We start from the raw sequence: 26,143 nt of genomic DNA, 5'->3' as shown, positions 1-26,143 counted from the left end.
CATGTAACACCAGGATAGTACAGCCTCTTGTGTGTTTGCCGTGACTGTCACTGCTAAAGACCAAGGAAGGCAACAATAACACATGGGTCTGCTTTGTGGAGAAGTTTTCAGTGAATCCCATTTTGTTTTTCCCAAAGGAATTGTTTCCAGATTACATGGCTAAAAATGACTAAAAATGACCAAGTTCCTTAGTTTCTGTGAGGAGGTACAAGTTGGCAGGATGGTTCCTTCTCTAATCCCTTGGGGACGTTAGGAAGACATCCGGTTAGTGGGCTTATATTTAGGCTGTTAAGCAGTTGTATCGGGTGTCTTTGGTTTGGTTGGGGTTTTGTTTTGTTTTTGTTTTTGTTTAATATTTAAAAGAAATCTGGTCTTTCGGGTTGCTGGTGGTGCCTTAGAGAAGACAGTTTGTGATGTGAGTCGTAAGTCAGGTCTGCTTGGTAAAATGTAGGGATTTGTCATAAACACGGCAATGTATCTGCTGTGACAAGATCACATAACTCTTATTATTCCTCCAAACCTTCTTGACAGAAGCCTGAAAGCTAGAAATTGTGCTCAGAAACACCAACAGGGATTAGAATTGAAAATTACTTGGCTTTTATCATGTTTCTTTTACAAATCTTCTGCATTCTTGCAGTAGGTATCCTATGTATATTCTTGTCTACTTATCACACGCTCTGTGTACATGCTGAAACTTGAATTCATCTTTTGGAAGGAAAGCACTATTATGTGTTAGTAATGTTGATCTCTGTATTTATTAGGGCAGTAGTTGAATGGGTAAATGTAGAGGTAGGATTCTTCTCTCATCTTTTTAATTGATTTTGTTTGGTGTAATACAGAAGGTTCATGAAGTGCTGGGGGTAGAATACTTTCTGCAACAGAAGGACATCCTTTTTGAATTTTTTATATACAGATGTGTACCACTGCCTGTCCAGGGGGTCTCTGTCTCTTGTGTTGCCTTAGCCAAAGCCTTGCTTTCTTGAGTGAGCCTTTGCTAATTACCTGAGGCAGTGTACCATGTTAACCCCTGTATACTGTTGCCAGCAACTGGCACTCTCTGCAGAACACTGCATAGTGTAATGTAGAGATTACTGCTTTCAAAATGACAAAAAAAATGTCATTTCCAATGCAGTTTGCAAGTGCAAATGTTACTGTAATTGAGACGAACACATTTTTCTGCCAGTAAGCAAACCAGGAGGAATAATATGGTGAAAGCTGTCCTTTCTTTGCTTACATGTCTCTACATGAAATTAACTTCCCTGCTGAAGCCAAGATATTGATAGATGACATGTTAATGTGATTAACCAGTAATGAGTACAGTATATAATGTGTGGAGGTCTCTGAAGGAGGCAGAGCTCTTCCTTCCTATTCTGAAAGTATGACCGAAGAAGACTGGCCTCTCCAGAACAAACAATATCTGACTTCTTTGTTTAACTGCAAATGCAAAATATGTAGAGATGATGCAAAAAAACCAAAACAAGAAATGTATGAAAGTCAGTTATATTCTAGTGAAGAAATACAATTTAATGCTCTGTCACTTCTTGTTGAGATTTACACTTGCTTTCAGCAGTGAAAGAATATTTATTTCACTATAAAAAAAAACCACATAAAAAACCCCAGCCAAACAAAAAAACACCAACAAAAATAGCCAACCCAAAATGTCAGGGAGCTGCAGTAAGGGAAGGCAAGCTGGGAGTCAGTGGTGACAACAAGGCTGGCAGACAGTACAGACGTTGATAAGAATGCAGTCCCCCAATACCTGCCATGAGACAAACAGTAGTTTGGAAGTAGTTGGCATGGATTTACAAAGGGAAGATCATGCCTGGCTAACCCAATAGCCTTCTACAACAAATTGAGGTGGTTGGATAAGGGAAGAACAGTGAATGTTGCTTATCATGATTTCAGCTGTCACTGTCTCCCATTACATCTGATTAAGTATGGACTAGGCAAGTAGACTGTGTGGTGGACTGAAAACCAGCTGAGCTGCCAGACTCAAAGGAGGGTGATTAGGGGCATGAAGTCCACTTGGAGGTCAGTCACTAGTTGTGTGTTCCAGGGGTCAATACTGGCGCTATCCTTGGCAATACCCGGAATGTGACTGGGCACTCTCCCGGGCAGTTGACTTTAGCTGTGACCCTACTTTGAGCAGAGGTTGGAGTAGTCAGTGTCCAGAGGTGCCTTCCAACCTTGAGGACTCTGATTCTGTGGTGCAGGGTTGCACAGCTGCACAGTGTAAATGTTGGCCTTGACCACAGGAAGCTAAACTCTGCCAAGAGTGAGGTTTTTTTCGTAGTTAATGCCTCTTTTTTCATAGACTACTGGAAGACTTCTTTTATGGTTCAGGGAAAGGATTGATCTCAGAGTTGATTCTGAGGGTTAACATACCTAATTGAATAGATGTTGGCATTTGTGCTCAAAACAGTTTCCCTTCAATGCTGTTCATTAGAAACTCCAACTTTTCAAAACTACCGAAGCCTGACATAGGCTAAATATCCTTGCTTTCTCAGCTCATGGGTTGTCTTAGTTTCATTTGGTTTTTTTAAATCAGGCAAGTTGGCCAATGGATACAGCCATAGGGAAAGTACAGATAAGAGCTGCCAGATAAGTGTTTTCATTCTCATTGGTGTCATAAAAGAATTATGTATTATGCCATGCTAATCATTGTTATGAACTTCTTACTTAGGTTGAATTTGGTTGAAGCGTTTGTGCTGGATCCAGAACTACGTCAGTGCCTTCAAGAAGATCTCTTACGTCGCTTTCCAGACCTCAACCGGATGGCAAAGAAATTTCAGAGACAAGCAGCAAACTTACAGGACTGTTACCGAATGTACCAGGCTATTAATCAAGTGCCTAATGTTGTAGAAGCACTAGAAAAACATGAAGGTAATACTACCCCCATCTGTTTTCAGTGTTTCGTAGTATACGGATGATGCAAAGAAAGAGTGTGTAGATTTCAAAAAATGACTTTTTTTCCCGTGTTCTTTTGCTGCAGGGATAAAGCTTAAACACATTTGAATTTGAAATGAGCTGAAATTCTGAAATGCCAGTCAGATACTTAATAATATACATAGCCAAATCCTTACATGAATAAGTGTTCCAATTAGTGTGTACCTGAAATACTAGAACTTGAATACTTGAATACTTGGGTGGTGGTGTGGTAATCTTTGATCTGGATGTGTCTCTAAGAATTTCTGACCAATTGTGTGTCATTATGATCTTACAAAAAAGATAACATTCATACGATATTGTTGTCTTCCTTTTGAAGACATTTTGCACTTTGGGTTGTAATTAAACACAAAAAAAATCAGTTTAAGCATTATTAGTATAATTGGAGTGGCTTTTTTTTTTAAATCATAGTGCTGTATTTGATACGAGTAATGTGGCAGAGTTTTGTCTGATCTTCATTAGTAGGAAGAGCAGTACTGTGACAGGCAATTCTAGAAAACATAAACGCTGCTATTTCTTTTTCTTTTCTGTGTGTAGCCAAGAAAATGCAGGATAAGATCAGCATAATGAAGGGATGATTCAATTTAGCAATAGCAGTCCCAACCTGCCAGAAAGCATATTTTTGTAGAAGCCCATTAATTTGTTTGAAAATCTCTGTGCATAAAGCAAGCACCAAGGCCTTAAAGAGAACTGTTATTTGAAATAGTATGGTTGCAAAAATTTCTCTCCTGTATTTGAGTAGGCAATAAAGCTACCCAGTGTCTTATACTTTTCTGTACTATAGTTTTATGACTTCAGGTAATGAAACTTATCTTCTAAAATATTAATCTTAAAATAAATTAATTTTTAGTTGCTGGCTGTGTTATTTCCAAAAGCAGTTAAAATCTGAAGCTGAGAAGGAACTGGCAGATACAACTTTTTTGTTTGCTTTTGTTCTTAAAGAGCTGTGCCACTCTTTAGCTGCCTCAGTCATGTCCCTTTGGCTTTTCCAAACAGGCTCTGCTTGTTTTAGCCTTGACATGGAGCTCTTGGATTCCCATCTTAAACTGAGGTATTAGGTCAGAATGCTGGCTTCCTGTCCTTATTTCTTTTTCTATTAGTTGTCATTTGGATCAACAGAGTTTCTCTGTCATCACATTGGGGTAGGAAAACAATTCCATTTTTAGAAGTTTTGAGGAACAAGCTGTGTAAGGCAAACTGCTAAGCTCACCATATGGAAAAATTAATAGACTGCAAAAGGTTCTTGCTGTTCTACATGTGAATCAGTTGGCCTTAGTAGGGCAATCACCAGCAGTATATCAAAGATAATTTAAAATAGGCGACGTGTTATTTTTATTTTTCTGTTTAAACTACATGAATGGTCTGGTAATTTTGAATGTATGTGACTGATTCAGAGTGGATCTGATAATTTTTCTGTTTGTGACTGTACAAACTGTTTTAACTCATCGAGGGATGGGAAACCAGAAAGATTTTTGACCATTCTGAGCATCTGCCAGTTTCTGAACTTCTTATCTCATGAATGGCTATGGGGAGATGGAGCAACTATACCATGAAGTGATCAGCAGTGATTGCCTTTCCCTCAGTGCAAAGCATTGCTTAATTGAGATCCTTGTTTTTATAGATGGTGAAACCTGAGGAGGGAGCTAATGAGTGAAGGTGACTTCTTCTGTTTTAGACATAAGAAATCAGCATAAGATGGGAAAGGACTCTGAGTCATCAAATCATTTTGCTATGGCTGGCAAAAGGGAGCAGCAGTTCATTACTCAAATTACTGGGGCATAAAATGTTGGTACTTAAAAGATTTTTGTCTTCAAGAAGCTACTGAAACATCTTCCTTCCTATCTCAAATGGACACTCTTTATCTTAAGGCTGTAAATATGCAGGACACAGAAATTGGATGCTGGGTTTCAGACGTATTTTTACCATTCTGTATACAATGACTTGAATCCCCCCTCCTCTGCTTTTGGAAATACCTTTTATTGCCTGTTTCAGTACTGTTCTTTCCAAGACTGTTGCACTGGTGTATTATAACCATTTTGTGATCAAAACTGGGCTTTTTCCCCTCCTTTCTCATATCCAGCTGATTATTCCCTTACTCATAGTGGAAACACATTTATATATCAGTGTCATCTTACTCCATGTTAAATTCTACTTCATTTCTATTAGCCCAGTTTTTAAGGTCAGTTAGTGCTGATCTATTTCTGATTCATCTTATTCCAATATAATCTACTGGTATCTTCCATATTGTATATTTTAGTGGCTTTTATAAGCAGCCTTCTTCTGTGCAATAATATAAATTCACACATCTTTTAAAAATAAATGCTTGTCTAAGCCCTGGAGGGACTGTATTGCTGATGTCCTTTCAGCTCTTTCATCCTTTGCAAGTGGGTGATGTCCCCTTTATCTGCCTCCTGATCATTTCATGAATCATAGACCTTGCACCTTAACATCTCCTGTGACACCTTGCTGAATGCTTTAGAACAGCCCAAATTAGGTCTGCAGATTTGCCTTTGTTTTAGGCATTCAGTATCTCAGAGAGATGTTGCATTATATGGGTATGATCTACCTCTAGTAAACTGTACTATATTTTATCCCAGTTTCCATTGTTCTTTTCCTTTTATCCCAGTTTCAATTATGATATCAAAATGGCTGGTTCACTTAGTCATGAGATTTGTCTGTATTCCCTGGGTATGTCAGTTTGTTGCCAGACTAACTGTGTTTCAAGTCTGAAGGTTAGTGCTTGATTTTAATTTCTATACAACACTTTTAAACCATATTAATAGTCACGTTTTTAATGTGTGTAATAAACACTTCTCTGTGCTTCAGTAAGTAAATTATGGTTTAAATTAAAAACTGTACCTGGGAACAGATAGGCTCTGTGATCAGTATGCATCTGTGCTTTTGACTGTACAAAGGTTCATTAGTCTTTCTCTCAATGGTTAGCTTACATGCTGATAATGTTGAGTAGGTGCAAAAGTGGTTTTTTTTTACTATGCATCTTTTCTATGAGTTTATGAATGCACGTGCAAGACATGTTGAGTTTCATTTAGAATTTTTCAATGGCGTTTCTTGCTCATGTTCTCTTAAAGACGGGTGTTATGCTTATAAGAAAGGCGTACCCATATAGCTTTTAAAAAGCCTCAGTATTTACTAACTCCACTATTTTACTTCCTTCAAATGCTGGATACTGAGTTTCAAGTTGGACTGAAAGTGTAAATAAATTTTGCAATGTATCAGTTCTAACCATCTAATAAATATGTATAAATACATTGGTATTTTATTTACTTAATACATTAATATATTTTAATCTTTGAATGTGATATTGTTCTGTGGTGTCTGAAGATGTATTCTTCAATCTTAAATAATGAAATTATATAATGAAACTTCCCTACTTAACTTACTCCTTTCACTAAAAGAAATTCTACTTCAGGTTCAAGCACAATCATTTTTCATTAATTCAGGAATACTGAAGATCATTTCATGGTGTGTGCCATGTACTCTGTCAGCTGGAGCACTGGAAACTGCTAAGTCCACTCTGAAGAGTAGATGTGAAGGTTTTCTGCTCTTCAGTCTCTTCCTTCTTCGCTTACTCCTTTTATTTTCTAGGTGTCTTCTTACTGGAGGCGAAGAAAATACTGAATGAGACCAAGCAAGAGATTTGGAATAAAAAACAAACTGTACTTTATTTCATCTCTCTCTTAATTTTTAAGATTTTAATCAGCAGAAAACTCCATTTTTACAAGTTAAATAATCTCTCAATAATATATAATTTTTTTCTCCAGTAATAGAGACTAATCAGTTTAGAGCTTTAACTTTAAAAGCTTGAGGGAGTGGGGAAGCAAAAAGGCATGGGAGGAAAAGGAATCAAACCAAACTTTTTCTTTCTACTTGAATTACACAGCTGAGAGAGAAGAGAGATTCCCTTGGGTAATCATGTCCTCACTGTGTGACTTCTATAAATTTGTATGGAAATTTTTCTTATGAAAGATTAGGACTTTTTTCCCTAGTCTGGTGAGAAATTGAGAGGCTGTGGAATAGCCAAAGCTCAATTCTGTATTTCTCTGTTAATGTGCAAAGCCTTGCCTGCAAACATTAGAGGCAAATACCATAATTCTGTACATAATCCTATGACTCTAAGCTCCTAGTATTGGATTCAGTTTGAGACATTTTCTGTAAATCACATAGTCAATAATGCTAATCTTTCTGTGATTAAATCATAACTTGAAGTGGCTGCAAAGGTGTAAACATTTATTTCCTGTCAGAATGTTTTCAGAGCTGGCTGCTGGATGTAGGTACTTTATTTGTAGGCCTGAAGAAAATACTTCTTTCACAAAATTGGCAATATTTGTGCATGTTAACTGTAAACTGCTTTTGGTGACTTCCAGCCAATATGTCACTTAGTGGCAGAGAGTATCTGTGCTAACAAAATACCTTGGAAGAGACTAATTTAATTTTGATAACTTCCCGTTTAGTGGAAACATCAGTGACTATACAAAGATCTGGGTTTTTTGTGGAAAACAAAATCAAATAACATCAAACACCTCAATTTCTATTTGTCTGTATTGTAATCTACCAAATATTCCCAAGTTTTGGTAATTTTGTCTTAGGAAAAGTTAAAAACTGAGTGTGGATGATAAGACCTACACTTTTTACTAAAGCCATTTCAGCTTTTTGTGTGCAAGAATTGGTAATATCGAGACAGCAGGTTTACTTTCAAAGTGTTGTTTGTCTGAAGTCTTACTCATAGTAGAAGGGAACGAATACAACCAGTTATGAACAAAGATGACAGAATAGGTACAAACTCGATCAGAATGTAGGTGGGATAATGCCAATTTAGGAAAAGGTACACGTGTTTCAGTGAAATAATCACAACCCATCTTAGTAAAAATCAACGAGCTATGTAGTTGTGTTGTTTACCTTGGATAAGTGAATTCTGGTAAATTTGTGGGGTTTTGTGAATGATAATTTTTCTTGTTTGTTCTTAACAGGAGCTCACCAGATGTTGTTGTTGGCAGTGTTTATAACACCCCTTAATGATATCTACTCTGACTTCTCAAAATTTCTGGAGATGATAGAGACAACATTGGATATGGAGAAGGTACGGGCTGGTGTGTGGGAGGGGTTTACTTGGCAATTAAAGTTTCTTATTGAACTTTGCAATCTGCTCTACACTCACTAAATTTAATTGATCTTCTATATTAAGCAGTTAGTGATAATTTATCTGTGGAATATATGAAGACTGTTATTAGTATAGCAGTTGAATATCAACAGGATATTCACCTGCTATCTGAAATTATCTAGCCAATAAGAAAAGACTGTATACATGGATGCTGTGGACCTGAAACTATTTTTTCAAAACCTCATCAGTATTGAAAGTGGAGAAGTGATTTTGTCATTTCTCTGCTTCTTTGTATTTTTAAAGTTACTGTGATATGTCTCATATCTAGAATGTAGCCAGAATATATTTATTACATATTTTTTTGCTTCTAAGAAGTTCATTAGACTTGGTGCTATTTAGTGGGATTAAGTCTTCATAACTAACGGTTTGCCTCTCTGAAAAATTATTGCCTTAGGCTTAAAGACTGACTTTACTTTTCTCCCATTATATTTGTTAGAGAACTGATAAGATGGATTTTGAAATGGACCTACTTGGTTAGAAATGTATTTAATGTTCCTCTCAGCAGGGTCTTTCAGTAATTTTGGTAAACTTGGGAAGTCTTTTAAGATTGCCATAAGTGTCAGTCTCAGTTGACTCTGGAAGTATGAAATCTCTCTAACCTCGTTCCAGACGTTGTGCAAGGGCAAGGTGTCGAACTTGTGGAAACTGCAGTGGCTTTAAAATTTTGAACACGTGTACTTTTCTCCAAAGGCAGAAGCACCGCATTTTATCTCTTTCTATTGTGTTATGCATCCATCAGCTGCCTTCTACTGTTTATGGAAAGACTGTTTGATTGACATGTTGCTGTAATTTGTGATATATGGTAATGAAGAAATTTATAGCTTTATACTAGTTACAGACCATCTGTTGATGCGGTTCGTGTGCCCTGGGACTCTGTTTTCTTTAACTAACAGCTGTTCTAAGCCTTCACCCTTCATAGTCCAGCTCTTTAAACTTCTTTTCAGGTTCTACTTTAAAAATGTTTTGTTGTCCTAAACAGAATAACAAGTCAGTTATTTTTAATCAAGTACCATAGAATCTGTTATGTTGGATTTGATTTTTCCTCCCCATCAAGATACTGGAAAATAGCTATAGATAAGCCAACACTGGTTTTACCAGGAGAATAACCCTTGTCTATATGAATGTTAAAACTTGCACTTTGACTTGAAATTCCCCCTAGATTTTTAGGGAGTTCAAACAAAACCAGCTCTATTCTGAGTGCAATTGAAGGATAGGTTGTCATAGCAACTAAATTATGTCAATAATCCATTCTAATATAAAAAGAAACATCTGAGTTCAAAAAGCGTGGGATGTGGTTATTCATTTACCTAGCTGTAATAAAAGTTGAGAAACTGTCACTTCCATTCCTGTCTTTCACAGAATCATAAGAGGCCTTTGAAAAACCCTCTATTACAACCTCCTCCTCAACTTGGGGCAGCTTCAGTGTTTGTTGGTGCTTTCAGTATACAGCCACCTGGCAGTGGAAGCATGGGGAAGAGAGAGAAAAAAGATGAAATACAACTTATTTAATCTGGGCCTCTGAAAATGTTAAGCTTAGAAGGAACTGTGTATGCTTTTCAACTCAAGAGCTGAGTTGAAATTGGGGAGGACTTTTGGTGATATTAAGTAGGTTCCTTCTATAACCTTTTGAATCTCCTTTGGGCAGGAATTACTGTTTCAGAAACTTCCGTTTCCAAAGGCTTCTTGTTCTGAAATGCCCCATCCTTTTACACTCTGTCTGGATTAGCTGCAGAAGTCCAGGCTAGCATACAGATTGTGTACATAACAATTTCATTTCCCCTGACTTCTCTTTTTTCTCTGCCTACTGCTCAGTTACTTGTTTGTGAATAAATAGGCAAGCAACTTCATTTCAGCAGAAAGGAGTCTGTTAAGTTGGTGTATTTTGATTGTATAAAGTATATTATTTGAGAAAATGAGTGTTTGAGGTGTATTTGTTTTGCAGTTGAATCAGACACCAACTATCATAAATAACATTGCATTACAAAATTATACGTGTTTTAAAAATTGAATAAATGATTAAGTGAATTCATTTCACTGTTTATGATCAGGGAGGTAATTTTTTTTTATTGCCTCTGTTCATGTGAATTTTTTCTTGTTATTTTTCCCTAGGTGGAGAATCATGAATTTCTTGTCAAGTCTTCTTTTGATCCTAATTTAACAGAATTAAGTGAGAAGATGAATGAACTGGAAGAGCAAATGCAGTCCTTGTTAAAGACTGCAGCCAAAGAACTAGGTAGGGTTTGGAACTGCCTTTGATTCTTACCTCCTTTGTAAAATGTTTTGCGATCAAGTGATGAAAACTGGTACAGAGGAGTTAAGGTATGTTTGTATTATTTTGTTGTGACTTTAGTTGTTGCAGTACAATCTGTTGAAAATAGAGTAATTTTTGGTTTAGAACTTGGCCTTTATTTTTTTTCGAAGACAGCATTCCGAAGCATTTCAGAAATTATCAAGCGTGTTGCAATGTACTGCAGAATTCATTTTGTAGAACTGTAACGCATCAAACTCTTGGCTAAGTCTAGTTCTGTTTTACATCCTTTGAGGACATGCATTGAAACTTTTCCCCCCCTCCTCTGTGCATTCTCCTGAGTGTCCATTCAGGACATGCTAGTTTTCTTTTTATGGTTCTTTGCAAAATGTAATGTATAAGCAAATGAGACATTTAAAGAATTGATTACCCTATGCAAAAAGTTCCATGTGCATCTGATGAATCAGGCATTCAAAGAGCAACTTAAAAAAACAAAAGCCACCAACTTTTAATGCAAATGTGGCAAGGAAAACTGGCAACACCATTTTAGGTTACACCTTTAATGGCTTGCATATTTTTTGTAGTCTTGGTACTTTTTTTAGTGTAAACAAGATACCTGGATGAAAAGAAGGAAAGAAAAGATCGTGTAGGGATGAGATGAGAAATCTCACCAGCAGAAGTATGTGTTAGTAGAAGGATCACAAGAGTACAGGTGCTGTGCTTGCAGCAGCAATGCAGAATGTCCTTGCAATTTGCTATGAACGTTTTTCACTTTTCTGGAGAATTCATAGCAATACAGTAATTGTGAGCCTGATTTGAATATGCAGTTTGAGAGCATATCAGTGTCAGAGCAGAGAATGTATCAGTGTGCTCCTATTAGGTCTGGATATTTCTCATACCTGTACGGAATCAAAGCAAGTCTGCTGAATTGGCTTATGGAAACTGGGGAATAGTGAGCAGAAATAGGACAGGCTGCTGGATTTGTGATAATACAGTTGCTTTCTTTTTCTTTCTTTTCATCCAAAAGGTTTGGAAGCTGGCAAAAGTATCAAACTGGAGACAAATTCACAGTTTGGACATCACTTTCGAATAACTTGCAAGGAGGAAAAAGTTCTCCGCAACAATTCAAAATATGCAATACTTGATACACAGAAGAATGGTGTGAAATTCACCAACAGGTATAAGGTCATCTTGGTGCTTTTTCAAGCCTATTGTGAAGTAATAGGATTGTTCCTTTTTAATTATACCGATGAACTGGTTTCCCTGCATCTTGAATGGCTGAATTTTCATGTTTTTAATTGGCTCACAGATTGAAATATTGAGCAAGACTGGCATGAAGGAAGAATAGTCATACAGTTTATGTTAAAAGCTGCATTCCCCATTGCCAACTGTTAGCTATTTTTGGTCCTTTGACTTGGGCTAATTCCTCCGTTTTAGCTGCAGCAAGTAGCATAATTGCAGTCACTCTGAAGTGTTTATACAGACACTTTTACAAGCTGCAGTAGGGAAAGAGCTATTTATGTTTATCACCAAATATGACATGGAGCAATTTTGTTGGTGATTACCTTTTCTTTGTTCCAAGTCATGCTCTAATTTCTGTTAGTCCTATGTATTGAACATCAATTCAGTGCCTCTTTTGATTAAGCTATTTAAAAATTCCAGTCTTCAGGCTGATGCTGTTTCAGTGTCTCCTTGTCTGGACAGCAGTTCTGTCACAGGTCAGCTGAGCAAAAAGTCTATTTTTTCTTTTTTAGCTCTTTTAGAGCATTCTAGAAGGAGCGAAGACTACATTGGTCATCTAATGTCTCTGTTCTTCAGTGTTTTTACTCAGAGCAAACTAAAGTAGAAAGTTAGATATGCAGAATTGAGTGATAATCTCTTAGCTCTCCCTCAAAGCACATCCACCTTGGAAATTAGATCCTATCTGCAAGTTAGATGATGTAGCCCAAGGCCTTGCCCAGGGGCCCATCCTTCAGGCATCCTTCACAGCCTAGCAGGGCACAAGTTCCAGTGCTGAATCACTCTTCGTGAAAACTTTTCTGATCTGATCTAATGAGAATTTTCCTTTCAGAAACTCGAGGTCTTAGTATCTCATCCTTTTGTTGTGCACCTCCAAGAAGAGTCTGGTGCCTCTTCCCTCTGGGCTGACTTCAGATTCTTAGCCTGGGCAGGCATCTCTGTCAGCCTGTCCTTGTGTGCCATGTGCTCCAGCTCTGTATCTTTGTGGTGACCATCTGCTCCAGGTTTGATCTGTCTCACAGGGAAGAAGAAAACAGAGACAGCTCTGCATATATGGTCTCACAAGTGCTGAATAGAGGGGAAGAATTACTTCCTTCAACATGCTGGGTCCACTCTTGCTAATGCAGCCAGCATGGGCTTGGCCTTCTCTGCCTCAAGGCACACTGCTGCCTTGTGTTCAGCTTCTTGTCCATTGGGTCCCCCAAGTATTTTATGATTTTTTTTTATTGTTTGGACTACAGTCTCTACTGTTACATGAAGTTATTTCATCCCAGGTGCAGGACTTTACGTTTGCCTTTGCTGAAATTGTTGTCCACCTATTTTTCAAGTCTGTAGGTATCCCAGTGAATGGCAGCCGTGTCCTCCCACGTACTGACAGCTCTCCTTCCTGTGGTATTGTTCACAGTCTTTGAGAGTTTATTCAGCCCCATCATTCAGGTTGTTAATCAAAGCATAAATAGTATCAGCCTCGGTATCAACCCTAAGAAATGCCTCTGATAATCAGCCACTAATTGGACTTCAGCCTTCTGACAAACCTGTCAATGGCAGGTTCCAGACAAAACTAATTTTTAAGTCTCCTGCATGTGCTACCTGGAAGGGTAAAAGCAGCAGAATTTAATATATCATGCAGTCTGTTTCAGACAAACCCTGCTTGTACTGCTCTATGTATAACTGGTCCTGCTGGAATTAGCAGGAGAGAAGGGAGTTTACTGAGAGAGAGATCTTGATTGACAAACAAGTATGAGGAGCACTGCCTACAGGGGAAGGTTGGTTTCAAGACAGGGCTATTACCAGTAGTGACTGTTTTCTGTTAATCACTCACTTTCATAGTAATAAATCCTTTGCTTTGAAAAGGAGGGCAAACATATTGGTTCACACCAACCAATGTGTTGGTGTATTTCACACCAATTTACTTAAATGAACAAAGTGTAAGCCTTAATTGCATTTTGTTTTAACATTTACTCAGAGGATATTTTTTAAAAACATCCCTGAAATTTAAAACAGCCTTTTCTGCTTCTAAATATATTATGAATCTAAATGTATGATGAAGTTAGGCTTTTCTGTAACTGAGAAGATGGTACTTAGAACCTGTTCTGTGTCATCTGTTACTTTCCCTTAGGGAAGCAGCCCATGCATCACTAATAAAACAGATTTCTCTGTGCTTACTTGAGTTATAGTTGCTTCTGTTGGTGGTGCTAGAAGCACAAGGCTGACTTCTGCTTATAGTGTGGGTACACTACTCGAGTGTGTTTCTTATTCAGTCTTGCAGACTATGTTCCTTGTTTGAGAGATGAGCTTGAGAAAACTAAAGACTTGTTTAAACTCTTGATTTCAGCTTGCCTTATTTTGAAGACTTGAACCTGTTCTTAGTGACAGTAGTTCACTGAGGTTTTTACTAAATGAAATAAGTCAATGCCTTCAGCTCTGATAAGCCTGCTGTAGGACTCTGGGCTAATTACACAGTTGCTTAGCAGCAATTCTTCTCTACCAGTTCTATAATGTGCCACATCCCATAGCAAAATGGCCAGAAATTCAGCTTTAAGCGATAGTCCTTATCACATGGAGTGTCTATAACAAACAACTACTGGAAGATTTTGAAGAATCATGTGTTGATGCTAGAATTGGTGGTTTGGCCCTTGTGGGTGTTCTTCAACTTGGAATTAATATTGCAGATATCCTGGTGTGAACGAATTGTAGATTAGTTGCTTTGTGGTCCTTGTGCTGAACCTTGCTCTTAAGACAGGTGGGAACAACTGGTATTGGCTCATAGATGAGGAGCCAGAAGTTTGGCATTGCAGGTGAAGACAGAACACCACAGGTTCTAAATATTATTGTTTTTTTCACAGCAAACTGAGCTCTGTCAATGAAGAATATAAAAGGAACAGAGAAGAGTATGAAGAGGCTCAGGATGCAATTGTTAAGGAAATCATTAGCATTGCTTCAGGTGAAAATGCCAGTTTTGATGGGTATCACAGTCTGGAATGCTGGGAGGACTTGCAGTTACTTTGAGAGCCTTCTGTAGAGGCTCTCATTCCCCACAGAATTACCATGAAAAGTGAGGTGTGGCTTTCAGACAGTTGTTGGAAGATTGAAATATGTTGTCTTCTGTGGCCAGACCCTTTCCTGGCATTGCTACAAATAGGCAGTGATGAGGTGTGTGCAAATGCTAATCCCATGGAAGGGACAAAAATAAGCCCATAAAGGCCACATCTATCCTTCACCTACCTCCCTGACTCTGGGCACCTTCAACCAAATGGCAGAAATGGTAAAGGACAACAGAGAACTGAGGGAGTGGGACCCGAGGTCTGTGAAGAACGTTGGTATGCAATATAAGATCAAGTTAGTCATTGCTTAAATGGTGCAATAAAAATATCCTTGTTTTCATAAATATTTGCCATATATTTTGCTCCAAGATTGCCTGCTGACAGAGCATTCTTTAGTATTCTTCACCAAAAGCAGAAGAGACATTGGGGAATTTGGGCTGTAGACTCCTGTACCTCATCCCTTTCACTGGAGAAAACCAAACACCAAAACTTAGAACTGTTACTGGGGATGCTGGGCCATCTAGTCTGGTTCTCTGGTATCACAGGCACTGTATCTCATAGACCTCTCCCTCCCATCATTCACATAAACATAGATGGTTGCTGTGCCTGAAGTGTCTGTGCTGTGTCTCTTTGCTCACCTGAGCATCAGAATGCAGTGTGTTATGGAGGAAAGAAAGGTACTGGATTTCCAGCCATCTGCCACTGCGAGTGTTTGCCTCCTGTACTAGGATAAGCTGTTTCTCACTGTCTGGGTGTTGAGGGAAAATAGTCAACATGGCCTCAACTCTCCCCTGTCTTAGTCTGAAGAAGTACCCTTAGTATTCAAGGCATGGGAACTTTAGGATTACATCTTGGACTCTCCCAGAAGGTGACTGCCACCATGAACAAAATTGTTAATGCAGATGAACTAATTTTATGGGCTCACTACAGGCTTTAAGACACCTCTTCAGCAAGGGCAAAAAAATTGCTAACAGTATTGAATTTGTGTATCTCCCTAATCAAAACAGGTTATGCAGAGCCAATGCAGATGATGAACGACGTGATAGCTCAGTTAGATGTGATTGTCAGTTTTGCTCACGTGTCCAACGGAGCACCGGTGCCGTATGTCCGTCCTGTCATTCTGGAAAAGGGACAGGGGAGGATTGTGCTGAAAGGTGCAAGGCATCCTTGCCTCGAAATGCAGGATGAGGTGGCTTTCATCCCCAATGACGTTACATTCGAGAAAGGCAAGCAGATGTTCCACATTATTACTGGTAAATACTTCTGTTCTCTTTTTCTGTTGTTATTTACTTTATAAATGTCTCGAGTATTTCCAATAATGATTTTTTTAAAAAAAACCTAACCAACAATAAGCAAAACAAACCAGCAATTTAATAGAACTCTGTCAAAACAATTTCTCTAATCAACAAACAGCTAGTAAAGTACTTTTCTTTCTGAATGGGGAATAAGATTTAGCTCTGTAAAAGAAGAGAGCGTGTTGGTAAGCTACTGTTGTTTATTATATTAAAAAGAAGAAAGTGTCCATAATATTCTTGTGAAATGTTACCTTTGATTATGGATATTCTACATGTTTCTGCACATACAGGCATATTTCTCATCATCCAAACTAATATTAATGGATTTGGTTATTGTGATTGTAGTTATGGTGCACTCTTTGTAGAAGGCGATCACTAATTTCGAAAGAGTCATTCATGAAGAGAGAGGCTGCTAGGACAGTAGAAAAGAAGAATTTAGTCCTTCTTTAATGTTTTCTTTGCCTTAGTGAATGTAACTCCACAAACCAGGCAACCTCAGGAGCTGGAGAACCTGAAACTGCTAGGTGATTTGGAAAATTCCACTGGGTATCAATTGTACTGTAGCCACATAGGCATCTTTTGTAGGCAAGATTTTAAGCAGCCTCTTCATTAGTGTTTTCTTTGTTAAGTATTAAGGTTGATTTTAAATGCAAAACATGTTTCAATGACGGTACTATTTTTTACCCTTTTCTCTGGTGTAATTAAGATAATTTTACTACGCAGGAAAACATTTTTAGTGTTTATAGATTTAATTGAATCTTAATTTCCATCCATATGTCCTTGACATACATTCTGAGTAGCAAAGATCTGAAATTAGAGAATGATTAACGAACACTTCTAAGATAATCAAAAAGCAAAACTAAAAATCTGAAAAAATTCATGGTAAGACACTTGTTTTTCTGGTTAGCAAAAGCATAAAACTGGTTTTAATGATCATTTTCTGGAAAATAATTTTTATTTCATTTATACTTCATTACAATTAACTTATTAATATCTGGGTTTGCTGATTTTAAATCACCCATTAGCTTGTACCCACTCTATATCTAAGCTGTTTCATTTTTACAGGGAAATTTTAATTGTTTTTTGAGGTGAAAACAAATTAATATTATTCTTGAGCAGCAATACTGATGACTTTAAAGGTTTAGGTATATTTTAGATGACTGCCTTTACTTCTGAAAAGTCCTAAAACTTATGCTCTCTGATCACTTTTCTTTTTGAAAAAGCACAGTGAGTAAGATGAACAAACCAGCCTTGTTAGTACTGGAGCCACTTGTTGCACCTGTTAGACAAGTTTGCTACTTTTTCCTGGCAAGAGAGTTATAAGTTTAAACATTCTTTGTTTTAATTTAGAGCCTGTTCTCCTCTAAAAGAACTGTTGAATTGTAAAAAGTTGATGGTTTTTTAATTATTTTTTGCAAAATTTCTTCTCTAGGCCCTAACATGGGGGGAAAATCAACCTACATCCGGCAGACAGGAGTGATTGTTCTTATGGCCCAAATTGGGTGTTTTGTTCCGTGTGACTCTGCAGAAATAACCATTGTGGATTGTATCCTGGCTCGGGTGGGAGCAGGAGACAGTCAGCTGAAAGGCGTGTCTACTTTCATGGCTGAAATGCTGGAAACTGCTTCAATCCTTAGGCAAGTCCTGTGCTTATTTGGTTGTGTTGGTTGGGGCTGATGGGGAAGGACATGCTCTAAGAAACATGCACTGATGTTTTTGTGTGGAAGAACCTCAGTGGAGGATCTCAAGGCCTTTTTATCTGGTTCCTAAGTTCTTGAAGTTGCCTTTGTTTATTTCAGCGGTCAATACAGAGCTGCTACCGGGAGGCCAAAGTCTGAACAGGACAAAGGAACTAATTTGGAATGATCTGTGTGACACTGTGTTTGCACTTTATTTGTATGTTGTTATGTAAATAGGAAAGATCTTTTGCTTCTTCATAACTTGTGATACTCCAATATCCTGAACTCATGCTGTTGTCAAGCATTATAAAATGCTCTTGTGTTTTTAGGACAGCATCTGAGAACTCCCTGATAATTATTGATGAGCTGGGAAGAGGAACTTCTACCTACGATGGCTTTGGCTTAGCATGGGCTATCTCAGAATACATTGCTACCAAAATCTGTGCTTTCACTATGTTTGCTACACATTTTCATGAACTGACAGCTCTTGCTGACGAAGTGCCAACAGTAAATAACCTACATGTTACTGCTCTGACCACTGATGACACACTGACGATGCTTTATCGTGTCAAGGAAGGTAAGACTGTGTATATGGTGAATCAGGGTAAACTTCATTTTGCCCTGAGAGAGGAAAAAGTCTTAATGGGGGGAATAAATTAATGTCATACTTCAGGCTTTGGGTTTATAATAGACACATTCTTCTCTGTCCATAGAGAGTGTGTATGGCAGGAGCTCTGACCATGTGTGAACACAGTTGGTGATGATGTTGATGATTATTTGTTAAGACTTCTAGGTTATTTCTGCCACTCAAGTTGGTGCTTTTGAGTCACTCCCTTTTCCTTTTTTAAGGACCAGAGGGAATGGTTCCAAAAGGTTATTTTCTGTTTTCTTAAATCAGCCATTTTAACGTGCTGGTCGGAAATACTTATGTTCCTTAAACTGTTCTTTTAAAAGAAATGAGTGCAACTTTTATGTACTGGCAATTTTTAATAATGTCTATTTCATTGTGATAAGATTTAGTCTTATGTTGCCCAATTTATGCAGTAGTTTGATGTAGGAAAAATCATATGGTTTATTTTTAGCAAATGGCATCATAGTGAAACAACAAGTAGCCTGTTTTGTTAGTGTAAAATCAGTTAGATGTATTTAATTAAAGCCTTTAGTGGATCCAGTTATTCCTTCAGTGTTAAATTAAACAATTTTTTATTAGGCATAAATTTAATCTGTTCACTGCAGAAAGCAGTTCCTCCTGCTTCTCTATATCCCCAATCATTTCTTGTTCCTTTCACCAGGAGCCTGTATTTATGCTACATAAAGGAGAGCTGTGTAACTGTGGCTTGCAAGGTGTGCTCGTTTATGGCCTTCTAATTTAGTTGTCAACCCTACAGTGATTTTTTTATTGTTCTCGTTAGAGCATTTCAGTCAGGTTGGCAACCTCTGGACTGATATTTTGATTTAAAATGTGGGCAGAGTACTGTAAGTCTATATTCTCACTTAAAAATACCTCTTAATTTTCCTTTTCTGAGTTCCACAATGAAGGAATGAGTTAGATGACTCTCAAATAGGTAGAACATGGCTCCTGTAGAGCACTCTGGCTAGACTGGATCTGATCAACAGCTTACCTTGTGGAGTGGTTTTGTCTCAAAAAAGGAATAATTATTCGAGGAGTTAGGCTGTTAACTTTACTAGAAGAATTACTCAGTATCATCCATCTTTGTTAAGGGTAAGGAGCTAATCCATGTCTCATCTCAAATCCTGGAGACTGACATTTACTTATCTCTTTTTTGTTAAGGATTTAATCTTAGTGGTACGATTGCTGTACTACATTCCTCATTTTAAAAGCTGTTTTGTTATGCTGACATATCAAACACTTGCTTTTGCTTACCTTGTTCATCCTAATAACTCTGCTATTTGTGAACAGTGCATGTTGAGTATGTATTATCTTGGCACTCTCTCCACTGTTTCCTCATTTTTGTAGCCAGTTTAGGACTTTTCAGTTCATTCCTTCTGGCATATATTGTTCTGAAATGTAATTAGTATGCTGCCCAGCTATCAAATTTTACTGAGATGCTTTTAAAGATATTTTTTATAATCTTCACAGGCTATCACCATACTATTAAATGCCCTTAGATAATTGGTAAATGTGGTTTTATATCCTGCTCTGAGCCTCCCTGGAGTGGTACCATGCAAGTTTTGCTCCTATGACATTACTAATTCACTATTTCTTACTCATTTCTTCTGGTTTTAAATCCATGAAATTACTTCATTTCTTGCCCTTTGATTACATGTATGACCATTTCTAATTTGGTATTCCCCTCTGGGTATAATCTTCCAGTTAGATTTTGGATACTTTTCTCTAAGATGAGGATACTGCTCTGAACAAGGGGAATCACAGCAGGACCAGAAGTACTGCTCTCCTCTGGTTTTACTGAGAGTCTGCTTACAGCTGGGTAGATCAGCTCTGGCTGCCACAGCCTTGTTTCTTTTAACCCTGAGTCCTTGCCTTTTGGGATTTTTATTCCTTAGAAATGCTCTTGGTTCATGCACTTTTCCAGGCTTCTGAGTATTGGTCCAGAGTGCTGCGGTCCTGGCACCCAGCCTTGCCCATGGAGAGGCAGTGTCTGTGGTTCTTCCCGAGTGTGCTGTTTCCCATCTTCTGCAGCATATGTTGAGCTCCTTCCACCAAGTGATGGTTCAGAGCCCTCTGAATGCGTTGCTCAAATCAGTGCTTAGAAGATGATTTAGTGTGGCATGGGAACTGAAGAAAAATATAGTAATAAGCTGCTGCAAGCACACATTGAAACTATGAGTGGTTTTGGTGCAGCGGGAGCTGGTGATGTACATTATCTTCAAACAAGCCTTCTTTATTTAGATGCCTTATTTTGAGCACGTTGGTTGGGGAGGGAATTAATATACACTGTATCAAAACCTTCTACCTTCTACATCCTTTGGAATAGCAACTCTTACGATAAAATCCCCTAATACTCCCCAGATAGTTGGGTGAATTTTCTTTCTTCAACCCACTCCTTTCGTTTTTTATACCTGTATTAATGCAACTATTCTGGTCCTGATAAAAATTCTAGAAGCCCAGTTTCATATTTTTCTTGAATCATCTTTGCCGCTTTTAGTCATACCCACCTTTTCTCTGTACGTGCAATGTCTTTCCATTCCATCCATTTTCTTGGAAGTGCTATTGAGTGTAGAGGCACAGTAGTTTGTATCTATCTACTATCTATCTATGTATCTATCTATGTATCTATCTATCTATCTATCTATCTATTTATCTATCTATCTACAGAAGAGATACAACGTTATGAAGTCTTCATCTTAAAATACCTGGTCTAAAATTGGATTTCTCTCACATAAGTTTTTGCATTTAGTGTTGTGCTCTTTCCCTTTTGGAAGTGTTAAGTTGCTCTGACAAGGATGTGAGTAGAGGCAGCTTGGATACAGCTGTGTTTTGAAACAAATAACAGGTTTCATGTCATTTGAAATGCATAACTAAATCTGAAGTGTGTGACAAGGAACTTTTTATGCAGTATGTTCAACCCTATCTTCATGCTTCAAGAGTGTGAGAAGATCTCTGAAAGAGGAGACACAGAAGGTACTGTTCTCCAGGCCTCTGCTCAGGATTCTCTGAGTGAGAACCAACTTAGCTTTGTGTCTGGGAAAGTGTGTGTTTTTAGTGTAAAATCAAAGAGACTAGTTTCTGCTTAAAAATGTTAGTCTCCTTTTGAGAAGTTTAAGAGATTACCAGGTTAATAAAACAGAAAAAAATCTAAATGCTAAGTTTTCCTTTACCTCTTCTTTGGATACTCAGTATTTAATAGATGATTAGTTAACTGTCATTTTGCATGTGTAATTCATTTATTCATAACTCTTGGCTGGAGACCAGAATTAAAAGGATGTAGTAATATTTGTGGGATGCCAAATGGAATTATGATAATGTAAACTAATGAAGTTGACAGATTTTGAAAATTGTTTTATGTAACCGTGTATAATTTAGATATTTTGAGCAATTATGAGAACTTTTCTTTCTCAACCAAGTGTTATAAACCATGTATTAATTAAAATAAGTGTAAACTTAAAGTTGAAAGGTTTTGATATAATTAGAGGGGACTCCTGGAGACTGAGGAGTTATGTGCTACAGATGCAAAGGAGAAAAGGGATGTTTGAGAATGCAACATTTTTAATATTTATGCATACACACACATATATTTATATAAATAACTAATTTATATTATATAAGTGTGAGAGATATATATTAAAAAAGAGGCAAATTACTATATACTGCAGACTGTGCTGAAGTGCTTTAATAAAAATCATTATTCAATGTCATTCAAGTAGTAGAGGGAAATTCTTTCTGCCTGAAGAATTTTCCATTTCTTCCTGAAGCACTTTGGAGCTCTGCAATTACTGCTCTAAGAGAGCTTAATTAAATAAGAGCATATTCTTTAGTCTGTGTTATCAGGTTTAGTTCAAAAGGTAAATCAGAAAGTGTTGGGGAGAACCAAATGATGATACACACTTAATTCTTCAGAACAGAGAACTATTACAAGCTTGTTCATATAATTTCTATGTAGCCATATTATCTTTTGAGCACTGTTAACTCTTGGGTTATTTCTCTGCATCCAGGTTTTTGTGACCAGAGTTTTGGAATACATGTAGCAGAGTTGGCAGCTTTCCCAAAACACGTGATAGAAAGTGCAAGAGCGAAAGCCTTGGAGCTGGAGGAGTTTCAGAACATTGGCAAGTCCAAGGACTCTGAAGGAGAACCATCAGCCAAGAAACCCTACAGAGAGAGAGAGGTTTGCTATCAGAAATGTTTTTTAAAAGTTTTTTTGCTGGAATAGCTCAAGCAAAATAGTTTGAGGATTCAGATTCCCCCAGCACTTGAGGATAATTACCTTTAATACATTTTTCCATAACAAAATGTTTTAGCTATGAGGTTTATAAGAATTGAAGAGATGTTCAGGGATAGTGGGTTTTGATTTAGATTCATTTCAACTTAACATAGGCAAGAATTTTATCTGAAGACGTAGTCGTGAGGTTGAAACTCATTTTTTTTCTTAAAGAATAGTGATCACCAGTTAGTATGATTGGTGAACAACTGGGGTCATACAAGGGACCATGTCTCTGCCTGACCTTTGGAGTTTTATTTATGCTGTGAACCAAGCCAGAATTTTGTGTTCATCACTTTTGTTGACTATTTAGTTTGTTTGCAAAGTTTCTTGGGACTTAAGACAAAGCTTTTATTATAATTGTGTAGATTATTCTTAGCTCCACAGTTGGATTGCACCTGGTTTTGCTCCCCCTTATTTGAGAGCTCATTAGTGCCAATTTCTTAAAGCTCAATGTGTTCAGATCTGTTCACATCACAGAAAAGCTGAGTACACAGCTTTCTCCTTTGTGCCTCTCTGTGTCCCATCAGTACTAAGACATCTCACAAGCTGATCATATCAAAGGACCTGGAATGTCTGATTTACAGATGTTATGAAGTTCTTCCCATTTCACATGAGAGAATTTTAGCTTGGCTTTCTCTACTCAACCTGGAAGTAAAATCTTCTTGGCTTTGCACAGTCTTTGAGCACAGGTTGAGGAAACCCACATCTCATCGTAGATCTGATCATGTCTACATTGTATAATACAATTGTATAATGTTGAGTGAACTGTTTTTTCTCCCTTTGCCTTCTTTTTAAAGAAGCTTCATTAGCAGGCAGTGTGAAAGAAAACAAGGGCTTGCAGGAAGCTTTCTCAGGATATCCTGTGTCATCTTGTTGCTGGATTAAGAATCCTTCCAGTGACATCTGTGGCAGCCTTCTAGGAAATCCATGTGCTGCCTTATGGCTTGCATTGGTTTTCACCAGTGCAGGTCCTCCTTGCTGTGTGCATAGAAATATGCTTATAGATCTTAGTTCTGTGTCCCAGCAGTCGATCTGAAACTTCACAGCCTTGCACCTCATTTATCTCTTCCTGGCAATCTTGGTAATACTCCAGTGTATGGAAGCCTTGAAGTGTTAGTCCATATCCAAAGCACTTTCTACATTTAAAAAGCCTTTGCTTTAGACAGAGGCTGTTATCTGTTACTTTATTTTCAATTTCGGAGGTCAACTGCATTTGTTCCTGACTCAGTAAGTGGATCTGATGTTGTAGATGAATGATCTCTGTTTTGTTGTACTTTTACTGCCAGGAGATTTTCTTTCCAACTACCTCAGTTGCTCCACTATTACCTTTCCTTTGTCAGCGTGCTAGATGTCATGGTGAAGAAATTTTCAGATTAGTTGGACCTGGCTGCACGGTCATACGTTGATGTAAATTAAATTGACACAGCAAACACTTGTGACAAATACAGCATCATGTTTTATTCTTGGATATTTCAGTAATACATAATATTTCATAAACTCTCTAGGCAATAGAATGGCAGAGCTTTAGATGTCTCACCCAGGCAATTTATCTGCCTTGGTTGACATCACATTTAGAGGGAAAAGTGTGCTATTACATTTCTGAGTGCTTTGGAGACTTGTGCACTGAAAACTGCATTAGCCTTAAATGATAGGGGAAAATTAAGAAAACCTTTTAGTAGAATTCTAAAATACAGAGGACTGGACAAAATTCTGTATTATGGGCAAATTGTTTCCAATACAGGGATTCTGAATACTGTTCACTGAAATGTTTGTTCTTGCTATTCAAGTCAGATTGTTTAGAAGTTCCACTTCGCCTGTTTGTATAAAAGCATATGCATAAAGCTTAATTATCATCTGTTCTCCTTGGTGACGGCCACTCTCCAGTTGCTTGGTTACAATTTGTTCTTTCCTTTTGCATATTGAAACATTGCTTTTGATTTACAGTCCCCCCTAAAAGTAACTAGTTTGGGTAATATGGCCATTCTTATGCTGTTGTTGCTGGCAATCCTCACCTCATGTGGCTGCACACTGGGATTAAATTTGGAACATATATAGGACATCTCAATGTTAAGTATTGTACTTCTGCTGATCAACTGATGCTTTTTGCTCAGGGATTGAAAGGGGAAAGAACTCCTGATGCCAGTATAACTGGATTGTTCTGGTGTTGAAAACTTGATAGCAAGTGCAAAAATAACTGTTTTTTGCCTGCACCGAGTTTCTCCTGATGAACAGTGCTTTGTATCTTTAGGGAATTTGCAAAAATCCTGCTTGCAATCTAAACATTCTTTCTGTTTTCTTTTACTTCTCTTCCCTCCATTTCAGGAAGGTGAAAAGATAATTCAGGATTTTCTTTGTCAAGTGAAAGCATTGCCCCTGACAGACATGTCAGAAGAAGACATCAAAATCAAGCTGAAACAGCTGAGAAATGATGTGCTGGCAAAGAACAACAGTTTTGTGAATGAAATAATTTCTCGAATGAAAGTTACATCATTATAGGTGTGAGAACAGCATACAGCTCTTGAAGCCTATTTTGCATTGAAAGAACTATAATTTTCTTGTCTTGTAGCTTTTATACTTTATGATACTTGTACTGATTTATGTAGGCATTTTTTTTCTTGGATTGTAATTATTTTGTAAAAAATTCTGAGCACATTATGTGCCAGATTCCTGCTTTAGTTGTGACCACTGTACTCTTCTAGAAGTTTTCAATAAAGTGCTTTTTCATATTGAGAGAATTATTGGCGGCACAAACAGAATGCGTAGCATTTTACCAGAAGTGTGCTAGAAAGTGTAACAGTTGAGGTGGTATACAGCTACCACAGCCTTAAAAAACAACAGTGCATACACAGAATTTTTGACCCATACCATGATTCTTTTCTGTGGGATGCAATTATATTAATTAATTCATCGAAGATTTAGTAAGGCTATGTTAGTGCTCCATTAGAAAAAAAACCCATCTAATCTAAGTGTGCCCAGGTGGCCAAGAAGGCCAATGGCATCCTGGCTTGTGTCAGAAATAGTTTGGCCAGCAGGACCAGGGCAGTGATTGTCCCCCTGTACTTGGCACTGGTGAGGCCGCACCTCGAATCCTGCATCCAGTTCTGGGCCCCTCACTACAAGAAGGACATTGAGGTGCTGGAGCAGGTCCAGAGAAGGGCAACAGAGCTGGTGAAGGGTCTGGAGCACAAGTCTTATGAGGAACAACTGACGGAGCTGGAGGTATTTAACCTGGAGAGAAGGAGGCTCATGGGGGGACCTTATTGCTCTCTACAGCTCCCTGAAAGAAGGGTGTAGTAAGGTGGGGGCTGGTCTCTTCTCTCAGGACAAAAAGAAACAGCCTCAGGGTACTTAAAAGATGTGTAGACTTAGGGACATGGTTTAGTAGTGGGCTTGGCAGTGCTGGGTTAATGGTTGGACTTGATGACCTTACAAGTCTTTTCCAACCAAATGTTTCTATGGTTTTCCAGAAATCTTTTACATGTGTCCTTGCACAGAGCTGAGGAGGGGTGGGATGGATAGGATTTTTTTTTTGTTTTCTCTGTGGATGGTAATGCTTGACTCACATATACTGTGGGCCTGCTCTTTATGCCTGAGTGGTGATAAGTCTTG

The 26,143-nt window shown here is 37.9% G+C and overlaps 1 protein-coding gene across 1 annotated transcript; it reads left to right on the top strand.

Moving 5' to 3' along the window:
- The first annotated feature begins 2,014 nt into the window (after nt 1–2,014).
- On the top strand, nt 2,015–25,269 carry MSH2 (mutS homolog 2). The gene is made up of 11 exons (XM_017837837.1): nt 2,015–2,031; nt 2,684–2,883; nt 7,935–8,044; nt 10,235–10,358; nt 11,401–11,551; nt 14,459–14,556; nt 15,664–15,909; nt 17,384–17,588; nt 17,960–18,207; nt 22,266–22,438; nt 24,857–25,269. The coding sequence occupies exons 1-11, from the start codon at nt 2,015–2,017 to the stop codon at nt 25,028–25,030; spliced, it is 1,746 nt and encodes a 581-aa protein (XP_017693326.1). The 3' UTR covers nt 25,031–25,269.
- Nucleotides 25,270–26,143: the final 874 nt, after the last annotated feature.

Source organism: Lepidothrix coronata, unplaced genomic scaffold (genome assembly GCF_001604755.1).
Source record: "Lepidothrix coronata isolate B3197 unplaced genomic scaffold, Lepidothrix_coronata-1.0 Scaffold313, whole genome shotgun sequence".
In the NCBI taxonomy this organism is placed as follows: Eukaryota; Metazoa; Chordata; class Aves; order Passeriformes; family Pipridae; genus Lepidothrix; species Lepidothrix coronata.
The sequence above is the reverse complement of the archived record's forward strand: the minus strand, read 5'-3'. Positions and strand labels throughout refer to the sequence as shown.